The sequence below is a fragment of the Nematolebias whitei genome, chromosome 5 (genome assembly GCF_014905685.2).
Source record: "Nematolebias whitei isolate Nwh7 chromosome 5, NemWhi1, whole genome shotgun sequence".
Classification (NCBI taxonomy): Eukaryota; Metazoa; Chordata; class Actinopteri; order Cyprinodontiformes; family Rivulidae; genus Nematolebias; species Nematolebias whitei.
The window spans coordinates 20,534,174-20,560,383 of NC_056502.1; the positions used below are offsets into that span (position 1 = coordinate 20,534,174).

A 26,210-nucleotide genomic window follows, 5' to 3' on the forward strand; every position below is an offset into this window, starting at 1 on the left:
ACACACACACACACACACACACACACACACACACACACACACACACACGTTTTTGTTAAAACGATCTCTGTTGAGGTGGTCATTCATGTAAAAAGCCATTTTGCACAAAGCTTGTTATTCCTCTGTAAGTAAGCTTCCTCTTGACGTTTCTCGTGTTTAGATCCGTCTTCTTTTCTTGCCTTGCATCCATATTTCCATTCTGTTTTCATGAATGAAACATTTTCATTTACATTTCTTTTGAACGTAACCTCCTGGATAGTTACTGTCCACTCAGAATATTTGAAGTGTTAACATCCCACCACACTGGAAACAGATAAACCCTTATTTAAAAGCTGATAACCATGCATACATATTATCTCATGGACACAACAGTTAACTGAATTTTTTCTAGGAAGACGTGCCAGGGTATTTTCTTACTATTTTAACAGCTGAATGTTTTTCACACAAACTCTTGGACATGGTGTGTGTGGACTGTTTAAACACTACCATCATAGTTAAATATGTACTCCAAATTTATTTTTGAGCACATTCAAGGATTCAAAGTTCTTAAATGTCATTCACATCACATGTGGAACATGAGGTGGAATGAAATTGTGTATGCAGAGTCCCAGTTACATCTAACAATAGCAAAAATATAAAGTCTAAAAAGAAACAGTAAATAAGGATCTAAGATATAAACTAAGATATACGCTAACGGTACGCTAAAAGATCTAAGATGCACGCTAGTCACTAATCGTGCAAAACAATACACCGAACAGCAGCAGCACGATTCTCATGGGTTCGGTTCGGCTATAATTTACACGTTTATTGCGAGCACTAACATAAACTAGAATTTATTCAAAGCATGCAACAAAATATACAGATACAAATAAACTTATTTTCAAGCCAAAACCTTACAGGTCTGAACATTTAGTGTATTCATTTTAAGTTGTCTTGATTTAAAGAAAAAATATGCCTGGCATAAAATCATCATATTAATCAGTGACGGCTAATAAATCAGCCTTTGTGAATAAATTAAGCCAAAAAAACAACAACTTCTGATTCAGTTCAACAAAAAGTTAAATAGCTAATGACAGTCATGCAGGAGCAAAAGTTGTTCCAAATGGTCGACATAATTACAAACTATATGGAGCAGTCTCAAACAACCTGTTAGGGCTTATGACAACTTCAAAGCTATTAGAAGAGCCACAGTAGTTCTCAATCGCAGGCTGCCTGATGTGTTTAGAAGTACAGGGTTTGAAGACATAGTCGGGGTAAAAACTGAGGCATCACCGAATACAATTCTGAAATTGCAGCTTTAGAGCTGACCCACAAAATACCCAAAGAACTGGTTTCATAGACGGCTTAAAAGACTCGTAAAAGACAGGAACACTAAAGAGAAACAAAATACCGCTGTACAATAACAATGGCATTAAAGGAAAGTATACTCCCCCCCCCCCCCCCCCCACACACACACACACAAATGAAACTATATAATGTCAACTTTTCTGCTTTGCTTTTAAGTACTTCTTTAAAGTTTATATCACATTTGCAATGTGATATAAACTGATACATTTTAGTGACTGTTGTTAAAATGTTAACAAATGTTAAAGCACAGTCTTCTTGAGAGTAGCTTTAAGGAAGTAATTCAGATTTTCTAGAGTATATGCATATGAGCAGTCCTCTAAACATTATGGAGATGTTCTTAGTGGGTTTGGATCATACACTACTCAGAAGAGGACCTTTTTCAAGATCAAATTTCTGTCATCAGAAACAATCTCCAAAGGTTTCAGGTGAATGCTCTATTAAAACCCTTACACTTTTCTATCAGATGTTTAAATTGAGTTGTTTGTTGAAGTTGGACATTTAATGAAACCCTCCTTTAGATATGTTAGCTTCACCCACCCTTGAAAACTTCTCCTTGGTTCTCCAAACTAATGTTGCTCTGATTGCCGTCTACTACTAAAATCGGTGCAGAAACCAACTTAAAAAAAATCTGAACTATCCCTTTAAGTGAATGGTAAATGGGTAAAAAACAAGGTTCATTGCAAACCTATTTTTCTTTTTGTCAGGTGTGGCATCACTTTGGAGGGCTCATTTCTCTGATTTGGATTATCCTTGGTCAGCAGCCGCTTCAGGCCTACTAATCCTAGGAGTTTCTCAATGGACGCTCTGCTGAAGTCAGAGATCAGGTATTAGACAGCACCAATATAAACATGGTGTCCATACTATACCTCTAGCTATAATATGTGCACCATTTCCTGGCACAATGTACTGTTTTCTTTTCAGTCTTTACCAAATCTAAGACCTTTTTCATTTTTTATGGCCTTTTTCCATTACATAGCCTGGCTCTCCGCACCTTTACTTAGCTTCTATGTTTTCCATTGTAGGTAGCACCCTGTATCAGGTACTTGCTTTAGTAATACCTTGGCTGAGAATCCAAAAGAGCTGATTTGATACTGAACAGTGACGTGAAATCACCGCAGCCTGCTGATTGGTCAGAGAATCATCACCCTGTGGGCATATAAAGAACATCTCTGCAGCATCTCTGAAGTCCTGCACACATCCTTGTTTTGCAAGAAGAAAGTAGTTTGCAAAGCCGTGCCCAATACCCTTGAGCCATGGAACATGTTTTATACAAAACATAAAACATGGTTATTCCAGTCTGAATCAAAAAGCATGCTGAATAAAAGAAGAGTGCCAAAGAGTTACTTCATTTTTTCTCCACTGACCAAAGGTGAGCACTGTAGCACCAAGTTGTTATGCACACCTCTGTCCTATAAATGGACAGTCTAATTTTTTTATTTGCAAAATACACATTTGACACGTCACAGTATTTGGGTACTTATCTGAAGCTGTTTATATAGAGTATATTGATATGTTCTGTTACAATTAGTGTTTGATGCATTAGGCTCTAGAAATAAAAAAAAAAGCCAAAGAGGACAAGTAATAACATTTTCTTCCCCTTGATAAAATTTCTACATAAAAGACAGCTTTTTAGAGAAGTAGCTGTGAAAAGACAAAAGTAAAATGGAAAGTAATAAAAGAGGATGATGTTAAAGCAGTAGATCCAGTCCAGACTGGTAATAACTTGATCGGCAACTTCTTGTTAGCGCTCTTTTATTATAACCCAACAGTCCCTGCAGAGACGTCTGATTTCAAAGGTCAAAAAGAAAGAGGAAAAATAAAATCCTGCGGGAATAAATGACCTATTTATTGTTCAGCATTCACAATCCTGTGCTAGAAAAAAAACCTCTTGTTTCAAGAAAACACAAAGTGTAACAAAAAGCAGCTTATTTAGTCGTTTATGTTTATGGCGTTTTTATTATTTGTTACTGTCACAGCTAAACAGTCATTCAGGTGTTTGTATGTTTTATGTTTACCAAACCCTTCAAGTAAGAGTTATACAAAACATATAATTCAAAGTACAAATAAGCTTCAAATTTAGAATATTTATATTTAACCTGGAGCTTTAATTTTATATTAACTTAACCTCAGTTGGTCAAGAAGTGTTATATACTGACTCAAAGGTTGTTTTGGCTGTGATTTGTTCTTTTGCTTCTTCAGGTTTGTATGTTCTTCATCGGTGAATGGTTATAAAGGGCAAATGATGGACTTGAATTTCTAAGTTTTGCATTTGGAAGTCGTTTCAATTACCGTATTTTCCGCTTTATAAGTCACACTTTTTTTGCATAATTTACACGCCCTGCAACTTACAGACCAAAGCGACATATTTGTGGATTTTTTTTCCATATTTATAAACCAATTTTTGGCTGAGATATAACAATTTTCATTCATTCTGACTGAAAAATAAATTGAGCAGTGCCAATTTCAGCCATTTGATAAAAGCAGAGTAGTAGTAGGTGTATGGCATGCCGTTGTATCATGTAATAGATAAACCTGGCTATAATGACAAATTCAAAAAAGTTCAAGACAAAAACAACTGGGCTTTATTTATTATACTTTACTTTATTTATTTATTTATTTTTTTACTTTTTTGAATTCACCATGTCCTGGATGACTGAGAATCTTCACCAGCTTTTAATGATACAATTGGCTTGGCATAGTCTCCCCACCTTGGTTCTGCTCGCTGCTTGGACCGACCGTCAATCCAGCTGCACCGCCCCGGCGAAATGCAGCTAATTTGACCATTAAAGTGCATTTATTAAGCAGTTGTTAGACTGAGACACACCTTTGCTATAATTTTGAGCAAACAAATAATTGTTTAGGTGCTTTTTCTTGTTAAATTTTGATTAAACGATTAGTGTTCCTCCTTCCTTTTTTCCTCCCTCTGCACACTCCCGGGAGCACCTCAGCAGCGAAACTATTTTTGAAATACAGCTGATTTGACCATTAAAGTGCATGTATAAAGCAAATGTTAGACTGAGACACACATTTTAAGTGTTAATCTTGTTAAATTCTTGTTAAAGTCCTCCCGTGCACGCTCCCGCGGCCGCCATTTGGCAGCCCATCGATTTATGGCACAACACCGGCCCACATTTCCGGGTGGTCATCGGTGACGTCTAACAAGTGCAACACGTCAGCGGTGACGCATAATAGATGCAATGTATATGGCGAAGCAACGTATTTATGGATTTTTCCACTTTATTAGACAAATATGGAGTGATGCGACTTATAGGGTGGAGCGATGTGTATAGTGGAAAATACGGTCATGTTCAGTTAAAAAAAAAGAGCTTTTCAGTGAAGTAAGACTGAACATTCACTTTTTGCAAAAATAAATAAAGCATTAAAGAATCGGTTAAAATCTTATTTTTAACCGGCTGTGTGCTTCAGGCCACAGAGGCACACAGTTTATGCAAGCAAAGTGACTAAACGTTTAAAATAGAAATTTGTACATGCAATGCATTCGTTTGCATCTGATCTTGTAAATTTAGGGCGCTGTAGATTAGAAGGTTACATGTTCTACAAGGTCAAAGCAATGTGTACGTTTAGCCGAATTAGTTAAAAGTTTAGGTCTGCCTCTCAATTATATTTGGATTGTTTTGTTTAAAGTCTGCGGTGTTGACAGAAACTAAAAGCAATTCTCAACCTAAAGGTTTACACTCTGCGTGATGACCTTTTTTAGTTTTTTGTAGCGCTTCACATAATTGAAAAACATTCAAGTAATTTTCACAAAACAAGCTTAAAAGTGGTTTAGACTGAAAAGGTACTGATGTGTACTAGAAACTTCTGCTATCAAAAAATAAAAAGATAAAGGTGTCTAGGACTGTGAGTAAACAAATCTTTTAAAGCAGATCACAACACCCAACACAGACATTATTTTTCTCTAGCAGCTTTAGGCTGTTTCACCCATTATTTTTTCTTGAGTCCATGATGTGATTACTAAAATTCAATGTATTATATTGAGTGTGTTGTAGTACTATTCTTGTTTTCTGATTCAGTACCTTTTAAGGTTTCATTAGAAAGTGATCTGACTGGTTTGAAAGTTGTCTGACTTGCTTGAGATCAGCAGGACATATTCATTCAACTTTTATTTATACGGGTTAATCCCATTGAGCCTCAGGGACTCATTTACAAGAGAGACCTGGTTTTAACTAAGAGCGATGACAACAGTGGACAACAGAGACAACAATAGACAATCATAAAAGAAAGCATACAAATTGAGAAGAACAAATGAAAGAAAATGGTATCCAGAAACTAAACAAAAACAACTAGATTGTAAAGTGATGTAGAAAACAAAAAACAGGAACATGTATGCAGTGGTTTTTGCCATGAACTTGGCCGATGTTTGAAGCCACTTGGAGGTCAAGGTCGAGAGCTTCAGATCTTTTTGCAAGATATTCCAGGAAACAGGAGCGGAGTAGGAGAAGGCCCTTTTGCCAAGTTCAGTCCTCACTGAGGGAACACTGCATATAATTCTTGTAAATGAGTCCCAGAGGTTCAGTGGGATTAACCTGTCTAAATAAAGGTGAATGAATTATGTCCTGAGAGCGCACACTGTAGCTGCACTCACGCAGAGACACGTAGGAGGAGATGTATGAAGGCAGCAGACCAAGAAGTGATTTAAAGATGAAAATGTACCAGTGAGAGAGTCTGCATGAAGTTGATGATAACCAGTTAACACAGGGTGCAGTGGTGGGTACCGTATTTACAGCGAGTAATGAATCTTAACGCATTGTGATAGACAGCATCCAACATCTGCAGGATGCTTGTAGGGGCGTTCATGTAAATAATGTCTCCATAGTCATTGGAGGGAAGGAAAGTCGCAGTTACTAGGCGTTTTCTAGCATTCAGAGTTTAACAGGATCTATTTTTGAAAAAAGAAACCCAGTTTAACTTTCAGTTTCCTTACCAAATTGTCCACATGGAGCTTAAAAGAGAGATGCAAATCAGCCAAGATACCCAAATATTTGTAGGTATCGAAAAACTCAATAGGGACACCATTTGAGGATAAAATCGAAGGAAGAACTGCTGGGACCAGGACTGGGATATAGTAAAAGATCCACGACAGTGTCAATGCATTTAAATACATCATAAATAAAGAGCCTGCACCCAAACAATTAATTTCATCAACCTCATTTATGTATCTAAACAGTGTAGTTAGTAAAAAAAAAATGTCCCTGCCGTCTGACAATATTATCACATAGATGTTATTTAAACCTTTAACGTCATATGACTAACATTATATTTTGTTCTGATCTTGTGCTGTTTAAAAGTTAGGCGCCAGTCAGTTTTGTAGGTGAAGTATTCAATACCTTCCTGGTCATTTATCCTTTGTAAACTATACTTAACAAGTACAATCAAATATTTATTTTTTTCAGGAGATAGACTGTTGGTGAGTCCTATCTATCTCTCACTCTCCGCTTTTGGAAGTTGTTACCCAGTGTCCTATTGTTTTGTGTAGGAGTTTTAAGAAAGTCGTGCATATCTAGTCACATCTATAGGTAAAAAAAAAAACTACCAAAAAAAACACCCTCACTTTTTTTATAGTGACATCCTTTAACCATCTGTGCAACAGAGTCACGAGGCTCAAATAAGTCATTATGTTGGTCTTCTTGGCTGGAATCTACTCTAGTTATGTTGCACGTCACTCATTCATCCTGTTATATGTCACTTTCAACCATTTTTAAGTTGGGCAAACATGTTAATATAGTTACATGGATTTTGTAAACTGATTTCTGCCTTTTCTCTTTTCGTGCTTCATTGATTTTCTCAAATAAATGCAGACAGGAAGGGAGTGGTGCTTCGGTAAGTTATTTTGATAAAGTCAGTGCTTTGAATATCTTATTTTTTAAAGTATTTTAGTAGCTTTAGTTTTGATTGTGACATTTTTAAACGATAGTAAATATGTTTTTTTGGGGGGGGGTATGTCTTCTGTTGTAGGTAAAAGTGGAGGGCCTGTCTAAGTCAGCCTTAATAAAAAGTTTGTCACCGAGAGTCATGTTATCCAACCATCTCTTACCAAAAGGGACCAAGATGAGGGTCAATCTAGAAGATCAGGGTCGTCAGAAAGTGTCCTTCACCTTCTCGCAGACAAAAAAGCCTCTTCAGAATTCGTTCTTCGTTTCTGCCAATCCTGATACAACTGTCGCTGAACCTCCCTCCACCTTGTCGCAGTCAACCTTGGATAAAGGGGGAAAGAATATAAAGAGCAAAACTGAGCAAAAGCGGACATCAATACCAACTTCTACTCCAGAGACAATTTCTCAGACTTTCTATTCAACTCGACTCAAAACGAACTTGGCCAAGATGCATTTTAAGAAGCAGATTCTTAGTGTGTCTGTGTCTGAAGAGAAACAAACACCTGTTGCACCAGAAGAGCTTCACACCTCTGAATTGGTTTCACCAACGTCAACAGCTAAGAACGACGTTGAATTCCCATCGCCACAGCCTCAGGATGCCACCAACGTCTGTCCCTCGGAAAATGTTCACACTCAGGCCTCTGAGACAGCGGAAGACCCCAGCCTAAAGAAATCTCCTGTTTCAACTTTAAAAGACGCTGATAATTCCAGCAGTACTGATCAAGATAATAGTGTTTACAAAAGGAAAACCAGGTCACAGTCGGATATTGCTCGTCCTTGCTCAGAAACCGAGGCCCACGCGTCTTCCAACCGTAAATCAGATTCAAAAAGTAAAACAAACTCGGACAGCAGAAGCAAAGATGTGAAGAGTTCTTCCTCAAATTCACGCTCTGGAGGTAAAGAAAAGAATTCCTCCAAGCGTTCAGAGAATCACGAAAACTCTTCTAGTTACTCCAAACCAGAGCGTGACTCTAGAAACACATCCTCACGCTCATCTCGATCAGACTGGGATCGCAGAAGGTCCAAGTCTAGGTCACGGTCTAGATCCAGAGGGTCTCGAACAACTTCATCTCACTCCAGATCAGAGAGATCCAGATGTGACAGAGGATCTCGTTCTGAAAGGTCGTACTACCACGAATCTGATCGACGTTCACACAGGAGTTCTCCACGTAGAGAGAGAAGACGCTCTCGTTCTCGCACCGACCGGACTCGATATAGTTCCGACTCCGAAGATGACCACAGGAAGATGAGGACGAGAGCAAGTGCCAGCAGCAGGTCATCCAACTACTCAAGCTCCACTAAAGCCTCACAACCCTCTTCCTACTCAAAACCAGAGAAATCCTCTAAATCTGGAGAGTCTCCGCACTCCTCTGAGTATGAAAAGAGAACTTCGAAGTCTGAAAGGACATCAAAACGTTTATCAGAGTCTGATTCCCAACACAAGCGCTCTCCAGATTTGGACTCTAGTTATCGCAAATCAAGCAGCCATCATAAGTCTGAGACCAACACCAAATCATCTTCTTCCAGCATGCATACTGTATCTCAAACACACGACAAGCACCGAAAAACCAACTCCAGTGACTCTGAGGCAGATTATAAGTCAAAGTCACAACCGTCTGACAAAACCACGGGTTCTTCGGACAAATGTAAAGACTCTCAAGAGAAAACCAGAAGGCCAGATTCAACAGAGAGAACCCCCTCTAAGTCTTTGGTGAAATCCCCAAAACACGATAGACAATCAATGGACATGTTTCACAGTCCTGACAAAGCACTGACGAGTGCAACCAGCACAGAATCAAGTTCTCAGAGTGAAAGAGAAAAGTCTGATTCACAGCAAGGCGCCAGTGAAGACACTGATCAGGATAATAAGGAGACAGTAACTCCCGCTGACGAGAGTTTGCAAGAGTCTTTATCCGAGGCCAAGCAAGAAACAAAATCAGGACTTGAAAAAGAAAATAATTCCTCAGCTACAGCTTCAATTGAGAACCTAAACTGTGCAAGTGTCACTCTTGAAGATTTTAATGTGAATGGTGGTTGTTTCTCAAATAATCCACCACATGTGAACCTGAATGCAGCTAGCACGAATTTAAGTGAAAGTGATGATAGTTTAACCTGCAAAGAGGAAAAGAATTCTCCAGACTGTCCAGATATGCCAGAATCTTCTCTGGATGCATTAGATATATGTGTCACACCTGATGTCCAGCAAACCACTAAACCAGAAACCGCTGAGCCTGAAACTGTTTTGTGTGTTGAAAAGCAATCAGACACTTGCACGTCACCCAAATCAGATTCTTTGTGTCTCGAAACTGAAAACGAGCCAACGAAAGGACAGCAAAATGAAAGTGATGTTAAAAAGATTGGCTCTACCTCCAGGAAGTCTCGGTGGGACATCGTTGGGCAAGACGCGTGTGAGAGTGAGAGTCCAAACAAAGCTGCTTGTGCAGAAAGTAAGCCTACAGTGAAACAAGTGATATCTGTTAAAAAGACAAACATTTCTAATGACAGCTGCCAACAAGAGGCTAAAAGTAATGACAACATGCAGCCAGGAGATTTCACACATTCCACACCAATTAACAAGACTGAGCAGTCCAAGCAGGAAGTCTGCTCGGACAGCTCACCTGTGATCTGTAAGAACGACGACCAAAGTGAAACTTCACAAGCAAGCATCAGCACTGACCTCTTAAAACTTACTGCTTCTCCACAACCAAACACAGATGAGCCTCTGCACCTCAAGGACACATCATCTCAAATTGACTCAGCTGCAGACGCACAAAACCAGAGCAGGGATGCTGATGACAACAAATCCAGGGAGAACGCATGCAGGAGAAAATTGAGCCAAATGCCACCAGTCACCCAGGATCTGTTGGCAATACCCAGTGATGCCAGCGACAGCGACAACTCGGCGTATGATTCGGATTGTGACAAGGCTATAAAACAGTTTCACTCTGTAGTAGTGGTACCAAAGCATTCTTCCCTGGCAAAAGAAGCTGACAGAGGCAGTTCTCCACACACTCCTGAAATTGCTCCCCACCTGCCTGAAGCTCACGTAACAGGCGATGTGCATTTAGGTCAAATCCCAAACCAAGTTATCTCACAGCAAGCACAACCCACAACATGGACTAGTTCAAGTGACACGCTCAACAGCAGTGTGTTGTGTCAGTCCCAGAGCAATATGATTGATAGCACAAGTCACTCGGAGGGTTCCAGCTCTGTCGGCACCCAGCCTCTTACCAGTGCAACACATTCTGCCCTCTCACTCGATACATCCAAACAGTGCGAACAAAGCCTCAAACAACACGATGTGAGGAGCCAAGGTAACCAGATAAACTTGCATTACCAGCAGGAAGATTTCTCAAAGTCCAATATCAGTGATGAGATTGGTTTCAGTCTGAGCTGGGATTTTTCACAACCAGAGCAACCCACCAGCACATGCCAGCAGCCTGACAGCAGCCACGGGCTACAATTAAACACCAACCTAACAGGAGCCCTTTGTAAAGAACAAGAGCCCAGACTGCGCATCGCTTCCTCTACATACCAATCCCCAAACACGCAAAGCAACACAATACTCTACCTCCACCCACATGATCAAGAGCCTTTTAGTGAAATCCATCCTGATTCCCTCACTAATGACCATGATGACTACAGTGAGAACAAATCATCAGCAAGTCTTAGTAAATCGAATGTTGAATGCAGCACACTTAACACTCCAGGGTCATCGAGCTTTGTGCAAGGTCACGAAATAAGCAGCAACAGTAGAGGCCCTGCTGTACCTGATCCCCCTCGAGAGAGCAGTTCAAGACCCCACAGAGGCAGAGGTCCTCCCAAGAAACGGCGTCCAGAAATTGAGTCGGACTCTGACAATGAGGCAGAAGCTGGACCTTCAAGCAAAAAGGAGCGTCAGGGAGATGCTTCTGTGTCTAAGGACGTTTCAGGAAAAACTGATGTGCGCAGACCTTTGCTCACTCTGCAGGAGTTTCAAGATGCCAGCAGATGGAAAGAGTTTTCTAAGACCAAAAAGATGCCCCCTTACTTTGACTTGATTGAGGAGAACCTCTACTTGACTGAGAGGTAAAGTCACATTCAGCCAGATGTACAAACAAAACATGATTTATTGTATAACCTTATAAAAAAATGTGTGTATGTATATATGTATATGTATGTTGAGGCTGTTCTTCAGAAAGTTTTCATTTAAACATTCACAGGAAGAAAAGCAAATCTCATCGAGACATCAAGAGGATGCAATGTGAGTGCCCAGTTCTTTCACGAGAAGACCGCGCTAAAGGAGTGATGGCCTGTGGGGAAGACTGTTTGAATCGACTCCTCATGATTGAATGGTGAGTCTTTATTATTTAAAATAACTTTTGGGAAGTCTTTTAAAAGTCTGGTAACATTTTGTAAACTTGGGGCTCCTTAGGAAAAATTGCTATGTATGTACATTGTGTAGCAAAACTTTTCCACTTTTTTTTTTGTTTGTTTTTGCTTCCAAGGAGACAGAATTCTCTGACTTCATCACTAGGGGTGTAACGGTACACTAAAATCACATATCGGTTCGGTTCAGTTTTAGTTCGGTTAATTTTCTGTACTAAAAAGGCCAAAATAAAGACTTACAAAATGTTTATTTTGAAAATATGCTCAGTAAAAAATACGTTTGTATAAAAATAAATAAAAAATTTCCCTGAAGAGGAAGAAGACTAAGCTTTCAGCTCTCGGTGACATCCTCAGACCGCAAACAGAAAGACGTAAAAAAATGAGTTAATAAGATGATAATATTAAATTAATTAGATCACTATAATAATAACTATGCCTCTTCTTGCACGGTCATCATATGAGGTGGTTGAATATTTTCTGTCGCTCATCATCGATGTGGCAGGGCTTTAAATCTGGGGTTGGACTTGTTGACAATATCAGTTTTAGCTTTTTCATAAAGTGCTGCTACAACTTTTTGGCTGAAGTGTTGACGTGATGGGATGTTGTAGGCAGCGGGGCTCAAGAACTTTAATCATATGCTTTAAAGCTGGCGCATCAACAACATTCAGACATGGATCCAGAGCTTTAAAAACTCCTACAGCTTGTGTTATTGCTTTGGACCGATCTGAATTACCTGATAAAGGTTGTTTAAATGCTGCTGTTATCGGTCTTTGCAACATACGTTCACATTCAGATGATGTCGTTTCAAGCGCGTTAACAAGTTAGACGTGTTGTCTGCTGCGGATCCAATCTCCGTGAAACAACATCAACTCACAGCTTTGGATTTGTTCACTTGTCTTTTAACAAGAAAGCCATAATGTTCCCTAACAGGAGACCGCAACGAGATGGCTTGTTCGTAGCCTGCTAGGTTGCTAACGCTACGCGTGCTGCAAGATAATAGCGCCATGCTGAAGCACGCTTAGGAATTTTAGTTCCACGGTGCATAATCTCTTGTTAATAAAATTTAATGAGTGAAAAAATAACCGAAACGGTATGCATGACGTACCAAAACGGTTCAATACACCCACATGTTCAGGTTTTTCTTGTAAATGAGTCCCTGAGGCTCAGTGGGATTAACCTGTCTAGATAAAGGTTGAATGAATGTACCGTTACACCACTACCCAACACTTTCTGCAGTCTTTTGAAGCTTTAGGCATTCCCTTTTGCAGATTGTAATGAAGTTTTCTAATAAAATCTGGAAAGGACTGATCGTAAGATGAGATTTTTGCATGTAAAATAATTATGCTTGAACTGTTTTAATTTTTTTTTTAGCTCATCACGGTGCATGAATGGAGCATACTGCTCTAACCGCCGCTTCCAAATGAAACAGCACGCAGATTTTGAGGTTATCCTTACCGAAGACAAAGGATGGGGACTGATCGCAGCTAAAGAAATGCCTGCGTAAGCCTTTTTTAGATTTACAGTTTGGTGTCATTTTTATAGTTGGTTTTTGTTGTTTAGTTTGTTTAAACTGCAAACCATTCAGAGGTGAAAGAATTTGATCTGTTCTGGAAATTATAACATATTTATATAATATAACTTAAAGGCTTTGTAATGTGCCCAAAAGCAATGCATTAATAAAGTTAAAGTAATATGTTACCAGATTTAATCAACTGTTGTATGTAATTTTACCTGTTTTTTTACACATAGAAACACATTTGTCCTGGAATACTGTGGGGAGGTGTTGGACCACAAGGAGTTCAAAACGAGGGTTAAAGAATACGCTCGCAACAAGAATATCCACTACTATTTTATGGCTCTAAAGAATAATGAGGTCTGTAATAATGTGTTGAAGCTAATGACCAATAATTTACAATATTTAGATAATCCTGTTGACGAGAACACTACAACTATTGTGATGTGCTTCTGTAGATTATTGACGCAACGCTGAAAGGAAACTGTTCTCGGTTCATGAACCACAGCTGTGAGCCCAACTGTGAGACCCAAAAGGTAAACGTACAAAATAAACTTCGTCAGTGTTTTTTTTTTCCTTCCCGAAAGCTCACTCACCTGATGGCATCTTTTAATTCTGTTTCAGTGGACTGTTAATGGCCAGCTGCGAGTTGGGTTCTTCACCACCAAGACTGTCGGTGCAGGAACTGAACTGACCTTTGACTACCAGTTTCAGAGATATGGGTACTGTTTCTCTTTAGCTGCTTGTCTGTTTTGTTGCATCTGTGTACACAATCAAAACTTCAGTGGGTGTATAATCTCTGAAAATGGTCAATTATCAGTTTTTAAATTGATGGTTCAGCTGTTGCGGTGTCAAATTTTTTTGTCTTTTCCTTCAGGAAAGAAGCACAGAAATGCTTCTGTGGAGCGCCCAGCTGCAGAGGCTTCCTTGGTGGGGAGAACAGAGTCAGTGTTCGAGCAGCTGGGGGGAAGATGAAGAAAGATCGCAGTCGAAAGAGTGCTTTGACCACGGTCAGCTTGATCTACCTTATGTGGGCAGTGAGGAGTAGTCTCACTAGGAATCCGCATAAATCTTCACAAAGTTTTAACGATGAGCTTCACTGTGAGAAAGAAGTTCATAGTAATGTTCAGTGTTGTCCTTTCACAGGTGGATGAGGAGCTGGAGGCGTTACTGGAGAATGGAGAAGGCCTGTATGACGAGAAACAGGTGGTGTCTCTCTGCAGGCTAATGGTCCGCGTGGAAACCATGGAGCAGAAACTCCTCTGTCTCAAGCTCATTCAGGTGTGACCAGAGGACTTGCACTGTTCGTGTTTGTTGCTGTCCTCCTTTCCTCGTGTCACGTGTTCTTTTGTTCCACAGGACACGCAGAATCCATCATGCTTGAAGCAGTTCTTAGACCATCACGGGCTCTCTTTGTTATGGATCTTCATGGTGGAGCTTTCTGAAGCTAAAGGCAACAGTGCCAACAACATCAAACTCCAGATAGAGGTGAGATTCGTTGAAAAGTAAATTACCAAATTTTTCGGCCTATAAGTCACAGTTCTTTGCATGCCCTGCGACTTACACTCCGAAGCGACATATTTATGTATTTTTCCCATATTTATAAACTAAGTTTGGCTGCGATATGACCGTTTTCATTCATTCTGACTTGTTATATGTCTTGTTAACTTTTGAAGAAATGCGCAGCGTTCCTCCTTCCCGATTTCCTCCCTCCGTCTTGGAGCACCGAGGCAGCGAATACTTAGGAAATAAATCTGATTTGACCATCAAAGTGCATTTATTAAGGACAAGTTCAACTGAGACACACATTTGCTATAATTTCAAGCAAACAAATAATTGTTTTAAGTGTTAATCTTGTTAAATTCTTGTTAAAGTCCTCCCATGCACGCTCCCATGGCCGCCATTTGGCAGCCACTCGATTTTTGGCACAACACCGGTCCACATTTCCGGATAGTCAGCGGTGACACGTAACAAACGCAACGTGTCAGCGGTGACGCATAATAGTTGCGACGTATACAGTGAAGCGAAATATTCATGGATTTTTCCACTTATTTAACTTATTTGGACTGATGTGACTTATAGGGCAGTGCGACATGTACAGCGGAAAATATAGTATAATTATTAAATCATGAAGCTTGTATGGCACATTGACAGTTCCTTATAATAAGTTCACAATTCTTTTTGCAGATTATGAAGACTCTAGCTGTGCTCCCCATCTCCACAAAGAACATGCTGGAGGAGAGCAAAGTCCTGACTCTGATTCAGCGGTGGGCTCAGACGAAAACTCTCCCCCAGCAGACCGAGATGGATGGCTACTCCAGCGAGAACACGTCTCGAGCCCAAACCCCGCTCAACACTCCTGATGGTTCCTCCACCAAACTGGCACCGGAAATGGAAGGTGATGCGTCCAAACCTGCTGTGTATCGCCGTCTTAAAATCATTAGCGAAAACAGCCTGGACAGCGCTCTTTCTGATGCAAGCAAGGCATCTGCTGGAAAGGAGGAAGAGGAGGACAATGATGAGGAGGAGGAAGAGGATGAAAAGTCGCACACCGATTCTTCTGATGGAAAGCCATTGAAAGAAGAACATTTAGATGAAGCTGCTAATGCAGTGAAGGAGTCGGAGGAGGACTCTGTGAAAGAGATCATTCCAGATGAACAGGAAACAATGGAGACAGGTTCAATCAGTCAACAGCACCTTGAAAATGTGGACGTTGAGGACAAAAATGACTTTAATGTTGAAAACAAGGAAACGGAAATGAAAGAGGTCACAGCAGAGGGTCCAACAGATGAAGTTGAGGGGTCAAAAGTAACTTGTGAAGAGCAGGCGAGTGTTGAGAATCAGCAAAGCCAAACGGTACCAGAAGAAAATAGTTTGGAAGAAGGCTCATCCACTAATCAAAACAACGATTCAGAAAGTCCGTCCAGTCAAACAAGTGGTGCTGATGTTCCAAATGAGCAGCCTTCAGAGACTACAGAAACACACGAAGAGACACAAGAGGCAGAGACACATCCTCCGAGCAGTGAAGCACAACTCGGGGAATCTACCACCTATGCTCCCCTGAGCTCAGAGGCACCAGAGGTCACCATCTCCTCAGAGGTCACCATCTCCTCAGAGGTCACGGCGATGCAGGTCGAGCCGTCAGTGATGGGAACTCCCTCTCAGGAAGAGGAGGAAGGTGTCTCGGATGTGGAAAGTGAGAGGAGTCAGGAGCCCCAGCTCAGTGTTTTGGACATAGGTGGGATGGCTGCCAGGCTTTTGGAAAGCTGGAAGGATCTGAAGGTTAGCTCAGTCGCCTTTCATGGCCAAATGTGTATATGGTGTGCATTTATAAACCAAAGTATCATATTTGTTAGTGACCAGTTTGAATGTTTCTCTGTTTTGAAATCAAAGTTGAACTTGTCTTTACAGGAGGTGTACAGGATACCTAAAAAGGTCCAAGTAGAAAAGGAAGCGAGAGGTAAGGTCTTTTAGACGCTTTTTATTTACGTCTGAGGTTTCGTTCATTTTGTATTTAACCGGTGAAATGTCTTGGCAGATCGCAGCCGTGATCGAGACACAGCTCTGACGCCACGCAACACCTCTGGCAGCCGGGAACGCGAAAGAGAGCGAGAGAAGGAGCGAGAGCGTGACAGAGACCGAGATTACGATCGAGACTGGGACAGGGAGCGAGACCGCGATCGAGCCTCGGAAAAAACTCCTCGCAGCTCTGAACGACGGAGAAGACGCTCCCCGTCTCCGCCACCCATATCCTACGAGAGAAGCAGCCGGCGCTCTGATGAAAGGTAGGAATGCTCGAGTTTTGATGTCCTGCAAAGCTTAATGTGTAAATGCTGTTCTGCATTCAGACTGTTTTCCTATTTTTTTAATTCAGTTTTTTTTTTTTTTTTTTTTTACAATTTAAGTAATTCTGCATACTTTGTGCTTTTTAGCCATTCATATATCAAAATGTTCAGCTCATTCAGGAGATGAGTGCTGTGACTTTATTTATGAAACTTGTATCCTTCTCAAAATATTTAACTGTTTACAAATATTGTCCTCATAGAAATACATTAAAACCTTGTCTGTTCTCTTTCAAATGTGATTTCACATACTTTGTTTTTCTATAGGTTTTAGCTAGCCTTTTGCTACATTTAACTTCTAGCTACCATATCACTATTTTTGGCTTTTATTTAGTGTTGTGCTACTTTTGAACTAGTGTTTAGCTCCGTTTATATTTTAGCTAATATTCTGCTTCTTTTAGCTGTCAGCAAATGTCAGCAGTCATTCAGCACACATTCATGCTGCATTTTTTACAGAGAAGGCAGTTTCACTAACTATAGAAGTTTGCCACTCAGCTGTCATTTTATATTTGTTTTTGAGGTTTGATCCATCAAACGGCAAGATGCAGAGAGGAGCTGGGGGCAAGGAGCGTAACAAGCTGTCCACAGAGGAGCGTAGGAAGCTGTTTGAACAGGAAGTTGCTCAGCAGGAAGCGCAGAAGCAACAGCAGCTTCAACAGCAACAACAGCAGCAGCTTCAAACTATGGCTTATGATCCTGCTCTTTACGCCTCCAGCCCCGGCTTCATCACCTACCCTCCTGGTTACCCCATACAGACTTTTGTGGATCCCACTAACCCCAATGCAGGCAAAGTCCTTCTTCCCACCCCTCCTGTTGATTCCACCCTCAGCTATGAACAGACTTCTCCTCAGCTTCTCGTCTCAGACCTGAGCCTCCCGTCTCCATCGTCCACGTCCCAGATTACTCCAGTCTCTAATCTCTCTCAGCACATCACCACCACAAACCTCACCACTGGCAACCCCCAGCAGTTTGTCCAGCCAGCCGTAGTTCCCCAGGAGGCAGGAGTATCTGTCCTCTCTGTTCCAGCACAATCAGCCCCTCAGGTACAGGGCCAGCAGAGCTACACCACTCTCTGGGATCCCACCACCCAGCAGGCAGTGACGGTGCAGACTCAGCCAGCACAGCAGTACGCCTCAGCTCCAGGACAAGCTCAGACACAGACAGCCATCTATTACCAGGGCCAGCCGTGTCAGACCATCTACAGCATCCCTGCTGCCTATCCCCAGACCAATACTCCTGTCATACAGGTAGACTTTTTCACTTTGTTTTTGTCAATATTATAAATTCGTTTGATCCCCAAATTTACAATTGGGCGATAATTTGCTAGAATACATGTCTGAAAATATTTACATTGGCTTTGGAAAACTCAATCAAATGGATTATTTTTTCTTAATCATTTTATAATGTTTTACCTCAGTATCTAGTTAATATAAGGTAAAACAAGATCATTTTATTGTCAATGAAATGTCAGTGTGTGTTTATCGTAGTTAGGCCTGTCTCGATAAATAATAAATAAATTATTCGCATGACAAATGAAAATTATCAACCTTGTTTTCATTTCTCGGCTTTATCGTTTCTTGATGTCTCTTTCTGCTGGACTCAGCTCAGGTGCGCTTCACTGACCCCTCCCTTTCATTTTTCTCTTTAAAATCTGTTTTAACGATCCCAAATCACGTTTTTGGATGGTTAAAAGCAGCTAAGCTAAGAAGCTAAACTACGAGCTAAGCTAACAGACCGACCTCTGGGAAGAAACCTCCGTTTTGTCGAAGCCAAAATTCATGGTTGAAACCCGTGCCTTCATCTAAAAAGCTGTTTATCTCTGCAAAAAGAAGCTGAGAAGTTGTTTACTGATGTTTTGATTAAAAGCTTTGTGTGACAGATGCTAGGCTAAAGAGCTCAAAGCACACTGAGCGTCCACCATTTTGAGAAACGAAATAAAGGAAAGAGAGACGGTCCATGTCACGTCAAGGGGCCTCTCTCCCTTCTTTCTTCTTTGCTCGCTCCCTCACTATCCATCCTTCGGTTCCAACAGTCTAAGACTGCCATCCAGAGGTCAAAAAAATGTTACTATACACAAAAATTGACCAACATTTCTTCTTAAATTTGACAATAATTACTAAATAATTAGTGTCCAATTTCAAACAACATTTTCATTTATCGCAATAATTTCTGAGACAATTAATCGCCCAGCAAAAATTGTTATCACGACAGGCCTAATCCCAGTCACATTTTCCTATAATCGTATAGCTCTATAGACCAAAACGATTAAATATTTTCCTGGGGACTTGAGTGATGTTATCGAAGTAAAACAGTCACTGAATTCTGTTGCTTGTGTACTTTCGCTGTTTTTAGCGTGTTTTTCTGAAGGTTGATAGGATTTATCTGATCACGTTGTACTCTGTGTTTGAAGGCCTACGCAGAGCCCACTGCCAGCTACCTGCACGGGCAGCCGGTGTATCCTGGTCATCAACAGGGAGTGGTGGTGCAGCAGGGAGGCACAGTCACCACTATTGTCACATCCCAAACTGTTCAGCAGGTAACTAACTTAATCTGTTGCAGATGAAGATTCTCAGTCGTCCAGGTCATAATCAATACAAAAAGGTTAAAAAAAACTTAGCAACTGGACCTCCCATCCAGGAGGCTTTATCAATTCAAAAATGTCTGGGGTGTGTGGAGGTCCAAGCTTTATAGAACTACAGAGGCCTGGTTGTGTACTTAGTGTCACCTGCAGGTTAGACAGGAACGGCTCACCTTGCACACTCTTTGTCTGTCTGACTCATGAGAGTTGTTTTGGTCACCTGCATGAAGGTGTGGAGTGGAGCTGACTGGGATTCAGGCCTAAAGCTGTTTTGTAAGTTTTCAATGTTGAAATCTGAGACGACCTCCTCTGTTTAAAGTTGTTTTTCTTCATTTGATGTAAATATCTTTCTTAACTCCTCTCAAAACATCTGTCTTTGTCTAAAATATGAACATTTTGGTCTTCAAAAGAGTGTCCCTTATGTCTTATCCTGAAGAGCTGCTGGTGTTGAGCCATGCATCTGTGGAGATGTTTAGTTTCTCCAATATAGAGGTCTGAACATTCCTCACTGCACTGACCTGCAGACACCACACTGCTCAGTTTGGCTTGGGGGGTTCTGTCCTTGGGATGGACCAGCCTCTGTCTGAGGGTCCAGTTGGGTATTCAGTCAAGAGAAACACGTTTATGTCATAGAGAAAAACTAAAGGACAGAATCCTAACTGTGTGTTAAATATTTGCTTTGAAAGAAGATGGCTTAAATTTTTCTATATTTTTTTGTCTGAAACTTTGAGATACATGATATTATCGGCCTGCCAATATTAGCGTTAAAGTTCAATATCGGACATCGGCCATTCCATTAAAATAACTCACTGGTATAAAAGGCGCAGATTGTGCCTGCAGCGGCAGCACAACGTGATGACGTCACATGCGCCTACCCGATCTCATGGCAGAGAGGAAAACTCAAAATGTCAGCGGTGTGGAAGTTTTATTTTTCGTTGGTGAGGATGTTGGATTCCGAAGATTTATGGACTACGTTGAGCTTCGCTACGTCGTCCGCAGTCTGAGATATTTTTCCAACGTAACGTTACCCGAGTTACAAGCCGTCATTTCCGACGTCATTAAGAAGCTAATAGCCGATAGCACGGCTTGTTGGGTGAGTTTTACCACAGACATTTGGACGTCATGTTAGCCCCGTTAGCATGATTAGTCTTATGGCACAATGGATAGACAAAAACTTTACAAAAGGCTGTCCTTCATGCACAAGAGTGCAGAGAATCCCACACTGCAGCTAGGAACCTGGAACAAGCCTCCATAAGTGAGACAGCATCGCAGGTGACTAATACTAATAAATAACATTTAACACTTTTCATTTGATATAAGTTAAAGTGCTATGTATATCATATGGCTGTTACTGAATATATGTCACCAGCTCTTACAGCTGTTGCACAATTTTTGTAGCAAATAAGCCTAAATAAGAGGGTTATGTTCTGACAAAGGAAAGTATATTAAAAAGTATCGGTATCGGTTATCGGCCAAATAAGTTTTAACATATCGGATATCGGCCAAAAATCCAATATCGTGCATCCCTACTGAAACTGTGTGTGTTGTGATGGGACAATTCAAAATTCTCCATTACATCTGCACTGGTTACTATCCACATGACAGCAAGTGAACTTTTAGTTGTCATGCACAAATTGTCTGCGCTGTGTTTTTTGGATATAGAAACAAAGGAGGAGGAACAGCTGAAGTGTTATTTTGTCTTAATGTGAGCTGTTTAAAGGCATTCAAAACATCATGCTATTGAATATAGAAAAATGTCGCTGTTTAATACCATTAAAGCTACATTATTTAATGCAATGTCCAGTCTTGTGTTAATAACAAATATTACTCATCCATTCCAGCTCTTTTTTTTTCTCGTCTGAATGACGTTGTGAGAAACTTTACTGTAAAACTGATCAGTGTTGGAGTATTTAAATGATCAATGATGAAGCCATTCAATAATGTTACATGTGTTGTGTGTGAACAGGACAAACAAGTTATTGTTTTAAACTGTGTTTAGGCAGTTAGAGCCTCCACTTTAAACATCTCTTAGTTCTTGGCAGCTGTGTGTCTGTTTGGTCACAAGGGTGCAGTATTGATCTGAATATGATGCATTTTCAGGACTTTCTACAGTTTTAAAAGGAAATGTAACTACAGGGTGACCAGTGGGTCCCAGATCTCTTCTGTATTTGTTGTTCTTTCACACATTTAATCAAAGAAAAGTTCTTATTTAGATCTGCTATTGTTGTTACCCACCACAGATTAAAGACAATAAAATAACAAATGAAGAGCTGCACGAGGAACCAAAAATAAAACAAATACTTGCTGAGCACTGTCAGGGTTTGACAAGTTGCTGTCAAGTCAAGTCAAGTCACATTTATTTATATAGCACATTTAAAACAGTAACTGTTATCAAAGTGCTCACCAAAAAAAGCCCCTCTACAAGTGAAGGGTATCTGTCTGCATGTCCTTTTTGTCCTAAAAACATCAAATCTTATAAATAACTCCAACCATCCTGCAGAGTTTGGTCCCAGGTGTTGACTTGTTGCTTAAAGTGTCTAATATGATTGTGAAGTTGCACACATCTTGCGCTGAAACTTCTTAATGCTCCTCTTCTCATCAGGAAATGATTGTACCCAACAATGTGATCGACCTCCCTCCTCCGTCTCCCCCTAAACCCAAAACCATCATCCTACCTCCCAACTGGAAAGTGGCCCGGGACCCAGAAGGCAAAATCTACTACTACCATATCGTCACAAGGTGTGTGGTGCACGCTTATGTCTTTAGAAAGTCCCTGTGTGTGTGTGTGTGTGTGTGTGTGTGTGTGTTATGATCTTCTTGTTATTTCTTCTTCAGGCAAACTCAGTGGGACCCACCCACGTGGGAAGGAAGCAGCGACGGTACAAGCGTGGACCACGAGTCTGAGATGGATCTGGGAACTCCCACCTATGATGAGAATCCTTCTAAGGTTGTTTCGTAGAAGAGATAATTTTGCTAATACTTTGCTGACCTATGTAGAAAATTACACTGTGTTGTTATGTTAGCAGCCCGAGAAAGGAAAGAAATGTTAGTGACGAGGAGTCGACTTTACTTTTCCGTTTGGTTCCCAGAAAATTTGTGCTCGAATGCCGAGCATGATTATAGTGTTTGTTCCCCGAGGTAATTGAAGATGCAGCACCAATAATTACTTTCAGCTGTTCTCAAGAAGGGGGGGGGGGGAGTAGAAGAAAATTCCTCTGCTCTACATCAGACGAGCGTTATAAACTCACTGATGAATAAGCTTCACAGTGGTTTCATGGAAGTGCCCACTCAGTCGTACCCCGAAGGCCGTTAAGGGAGAGACAGGAAGTGCTGAGCTTATCTCCTCTTCTGCTGCCTCATCTTATTGTCCTTTGTCTTTGGAAATATTGAAAACCATCTGAAAGGACTAGCATTCATTACTTTGCGGTTTTTTGTTTTATAGTTTTAATTACGCATGTTGACTGCTTGTCCTTTTGTCTCATCTGAAAGCATATGTGTCTAAGAAAAACATTTTAATGTGAAAAAACACTTCTGGACTTCATAGAATGTTATGCTCCGAGTAAATGTATGCACCACTTCACATTTCATCAGTTTCTTTGGTGCTGCTCTGCACATCAGAGACCTGAAGCGACTAATCCGACCTTTTGAAGTAGAAAAGTTATGAACAAGTTGAGAAACTGAGTTTTCTGCAAAAATGCATTGCGATTGTTGAGGGCTGAACTTGGCTGAAGAAGCTGAAATTGTGCTATTAAAACAAAAAGGAACAACAACAACAAAAAAATTTGGAAAAAGTAGCAGAACTAAAGCTAAAAACTGTGAATGAAAGTTTTCACACAATATCTCTTTGAAAGGCCTCAGTTTGGAGAAATAAAATGTAATGCTGTATGGATGGACGAGCTAATGTAAAGGTTTTTTAAGCTAAAGGTAAACAAATCACTCTGAAGTAATGATGCACGATATTATCGGCATGGTATCGGTATCGGACAATATTAGTGATAGTTATATATCGGACATTGGCCATTACATTAAAAAAAGACTCACCAATATAAAAGGCTTCTGTTTTAAGTTAATTTTAAATTTAAGAAACTGTCAAGTGTATCTATTAAAGCACTGTTACTTATGCACTTTTCACTTGTCGCTTGTGAACAGGTCGAGTTTAGATTTGTGAAAATTTACAAATTTGCACTGAGTGTTGTCATTGTATTAGAGAAGAGTAAATGTCATGAATAAATCTGACATTAAACATAATCCAAGTTGAAGTGTTACATCATTTTCAGCCCCTTTTTGGCATCTGCATTTGGTAGCAGCCAAACTGACAAAGACCCTGCAGAATAATGTATTTTAATTCCACTGCAGAGAATGCTATGTATTCTCTGTAAGTAGGTCTAGGGGAAAAAAATATCAGTACTGGTATCGGTTATCAGCCAAATAAGTTTTAACATATCTGATATTGGCCAAAAATCCAATATTGTGCATCCCTACTCTGAAGTTTTTTATTCTTGAGTTGTTTTGAGATGGCAACAATAGCCAAGCCCATCAGTCCAATCAGAATAAAAGTCTAATATTTCTCCAAGCTGTGGTCGTTCACTTATCTAAAACAGGTACGATATTTATTGATCATAATCTGTCCATAGAACTTTATTTGACATGTTCTATATTTACAAAATATATATACCGGTAGCTTTGATTTAGGATATTTGCCAGTTGTTTTTAGATTTTCAACTTAAGTTTTTTTTGTTGATAAGCTGTTGCCTGTTTGCCTTTGTTGTTGAAAGCCAGAGCCGGAGACGTAGCATCCCGACAGGATATTTCTGCTTTGTGTCAAGTATCTGTGAGCAGGTGCTGTTTGAGGGCCCCCTTGACCTTGGTAACGCCTGTTGTTCGGCTCGCTTCTCTGCTCAGCTGAGCTGAACGCAGAAGAGAAAATACCTACAGCTTGACGTAGCTGCTCTGTGATGAAGTGACAATAGAGTAGAACTGAATTAGTTTATTTAAAAGTGAAAGCCCATTTTCCGATGCGAAGCATATGCCAAGTTTTGTGGCTATATCCTTCTACTTTCTGATTATGTTTCAGTTCTCCACAAAAACAGCTGAAGCAGACACTTCCAGTGAACTGGCTAAGAAAAGTAAAGAAACATTTAGGAAAGAGGTGAGACCAACTCTTTCTAAATATTGTCCGCACGATTGTTTACTTTTAACTCCTAATTTAATTTTGCCTTCTTGTTTTTCCATTGTGTTTTTTTTTTTTTATTAGATGTCCCAGTTCATTGTGCACTGTCTGAATCCTTATCGGAAGCCAGACTGCAAATCTGGACGCATCAGCAACACGGAAGATTTTAAACACCTGGCTAGGAAGGTAAGAGAAAAATAATGTTTGTACGTGCAGTTAGTATTTCCATACAATCCTGAGAGGCTTTTAACTTTTCATCAGCCTCAGGTAAATCTCCCACCTTTGACCCCTCATGTTTTTCTTTCTGCCTCAGGAGTAACACCCTGCATATAAACTTTTATCTCCGTCTATTTAGCTTTGAACACTTTTTGTTCTTCTAAATGTCTGTTATAGATCTGCATTCTTCTGCTGTTTGATGGTGGGTACAGTAGTCCCTTGCTACTTTGGGTTCAACTTTCGCAACCTCGTTCTTTTGCGTTTTTTCAACGATTGTCAACTTTAATATTACGTGATTGGGAAGGAAAGTTAATGAAAAAAATACTTTGGACAGGCGCCGCCATTTTGTATTTTTGGACCTGAATGCAACTTTTAATTGTTTTCCAACACAAATCTACGCTATCTATTAAGATCACAGAACTGGCAGGAAAGTCACAAATAATCCTGAAGCTTAATTATCCACACACACCTCAAACTGGACTGGCTTCATCATTGGAAGGTAGCTCTGCAGAACAGGAACCGAGTCGGACCGGAACCGAGCTGCTGTTCTGCAGAGCTGGTCAGTAAAATTTTGTAGTACTGTACAGTACATATACGTATGTTGTTAAAATGACGTAGGTTTAAGACTTTAGAACATTGCAATAGTGTGGGAAGGGTTTATTAAACCTTAAAAAATATATAAATACTAAAATAAAAATGGTGTTGCTACTTTGCAGTTTTCACCTATCGTGGGGGTGTTAGGAACGTAACCCCCGCAATAATCGAGGGACTACTGTACATGGGTTTATATATGGAGTTTTGTCACAAATACCAGAACTATGAGGACTGCCAAGATTGGCTTCCCTCATCTATAGCCCACATTTTATTGTCCCAGATTAAAAAGGGAGGCTCACTACAAGAGATTAACGATCCAACCACTTGGATATGTTTTAGTTGTGTAACTTGCTGCAGTCGGGTGACCAGAAACGTTCTCTCATTATCTCCGCTCTGCGCTGCAGCTCACTCACGGAGTCATGAACAAGGAGCTGAAGGCTTGCAAGAACCCCGAGGACCTCGAGTGCAACGAGAACGTGAAGCACAAGACCAAGGAGTACATCAAGAAGTACATGCAGAGGTTCGGCTCCGTGTACCGGCCCAAAGAGGACACGGACTTTTACTGACCTGTTTGAGACACTGATGTGGACTCACCGGAAAGAAGCACGCGCCTGCCTTTCCATTCACTTCTTCATGTCCGCTCTGGCCAGCCTGACCACTGAAGAGTTTTTTTTGGGGGGGGGGTGTA

The 26,210-nt window shown here is 40.5% G+C and overlaps 1 protein-coding gene across 1 annotated transcript in view; it reads left to right on the forward strand.

The window, feature by feature from the left end:
* The window catches only part of setd2 (SET domain containing 2, histone lysine methyltransferase), a 27,147-nt gene extending 952 nt beyond the window's left edge, over window positions 1-26,195 (forward strand). Inside the window, exons 2-21 of the mRNA XM_037676338.1 lie at window positions 7,167-7,188; window positions 7,324-11,309; window positions 11,444-11,575; window positions 12,981-13,109; window positions 13,359-13,482; window positions 13,581-13,658; window positions 13,747-13,844; window positions 14,000-14,132; window positions 14,269-14,403; window positions 14,482-14,610; window positions 15,310-16,404; window positions 16,534-16,582; window positions 16,661-16,907; window positions 17,485-18,211; window positions 19,375-19,500; window positions 22,145-22,281; window positions 22,378-22,489; window positions 24,617-24,691; window positions 24,797-24,898; window positions 25,927-26,195. Of these exons, the coding sequence (XP_037532266.1) occupies window positions 7,167-7,188; window positions 7,324-11,309; window positions 11,444-11,575; window positions 12,981-13,109; window positions 13,359-13,482; window positions 13,581-13,658; window positions 13,747-13,844; window positions 14,000-14,132; window positions 14,269-14,403; window positions 14,482-14,610; window positions 15,310-16,404; window positions 16,534-16,582; window positions 16,661-16,907; window positions 17,485-18,211; window positions 19,375-19,500; window positions 22,145-22,281; window positions 22,378-22,489; window positions 24,617-24,691; window positions 24,797-24,898; window positions 25,927-26,088 (7,798 nt within the window). The 3' untranslated portion in view covers window positions 26,089-26,195. The remainder of the gene's footprint in view (window positions 1-7,166; window positions 7,189-7,323; window positions 11,310-11,443; window positions 11,576-12,980; window positions 13,110-13,358; window positions 13,483-13,580; window positions 13,659-13,746; window positions 13,845-13,999; window positions 14,133-14,268; window positions 14,404-14,481; window positions 14,611-15,309; window positions 16,405-16,533; window positions 16,583-16,660; window positions 16,908-17,484; window positions 18,212-19,374; window positions 19,501-22,144; window positions 22,282-22,377; window positions 22,490-24,616; window positions 24,692-24,796; window positions 24,899-25,926) is intronic.
* The last annotated feature ends 15 nt before the right edge of the window (window positions 26,196-26,210 follow it).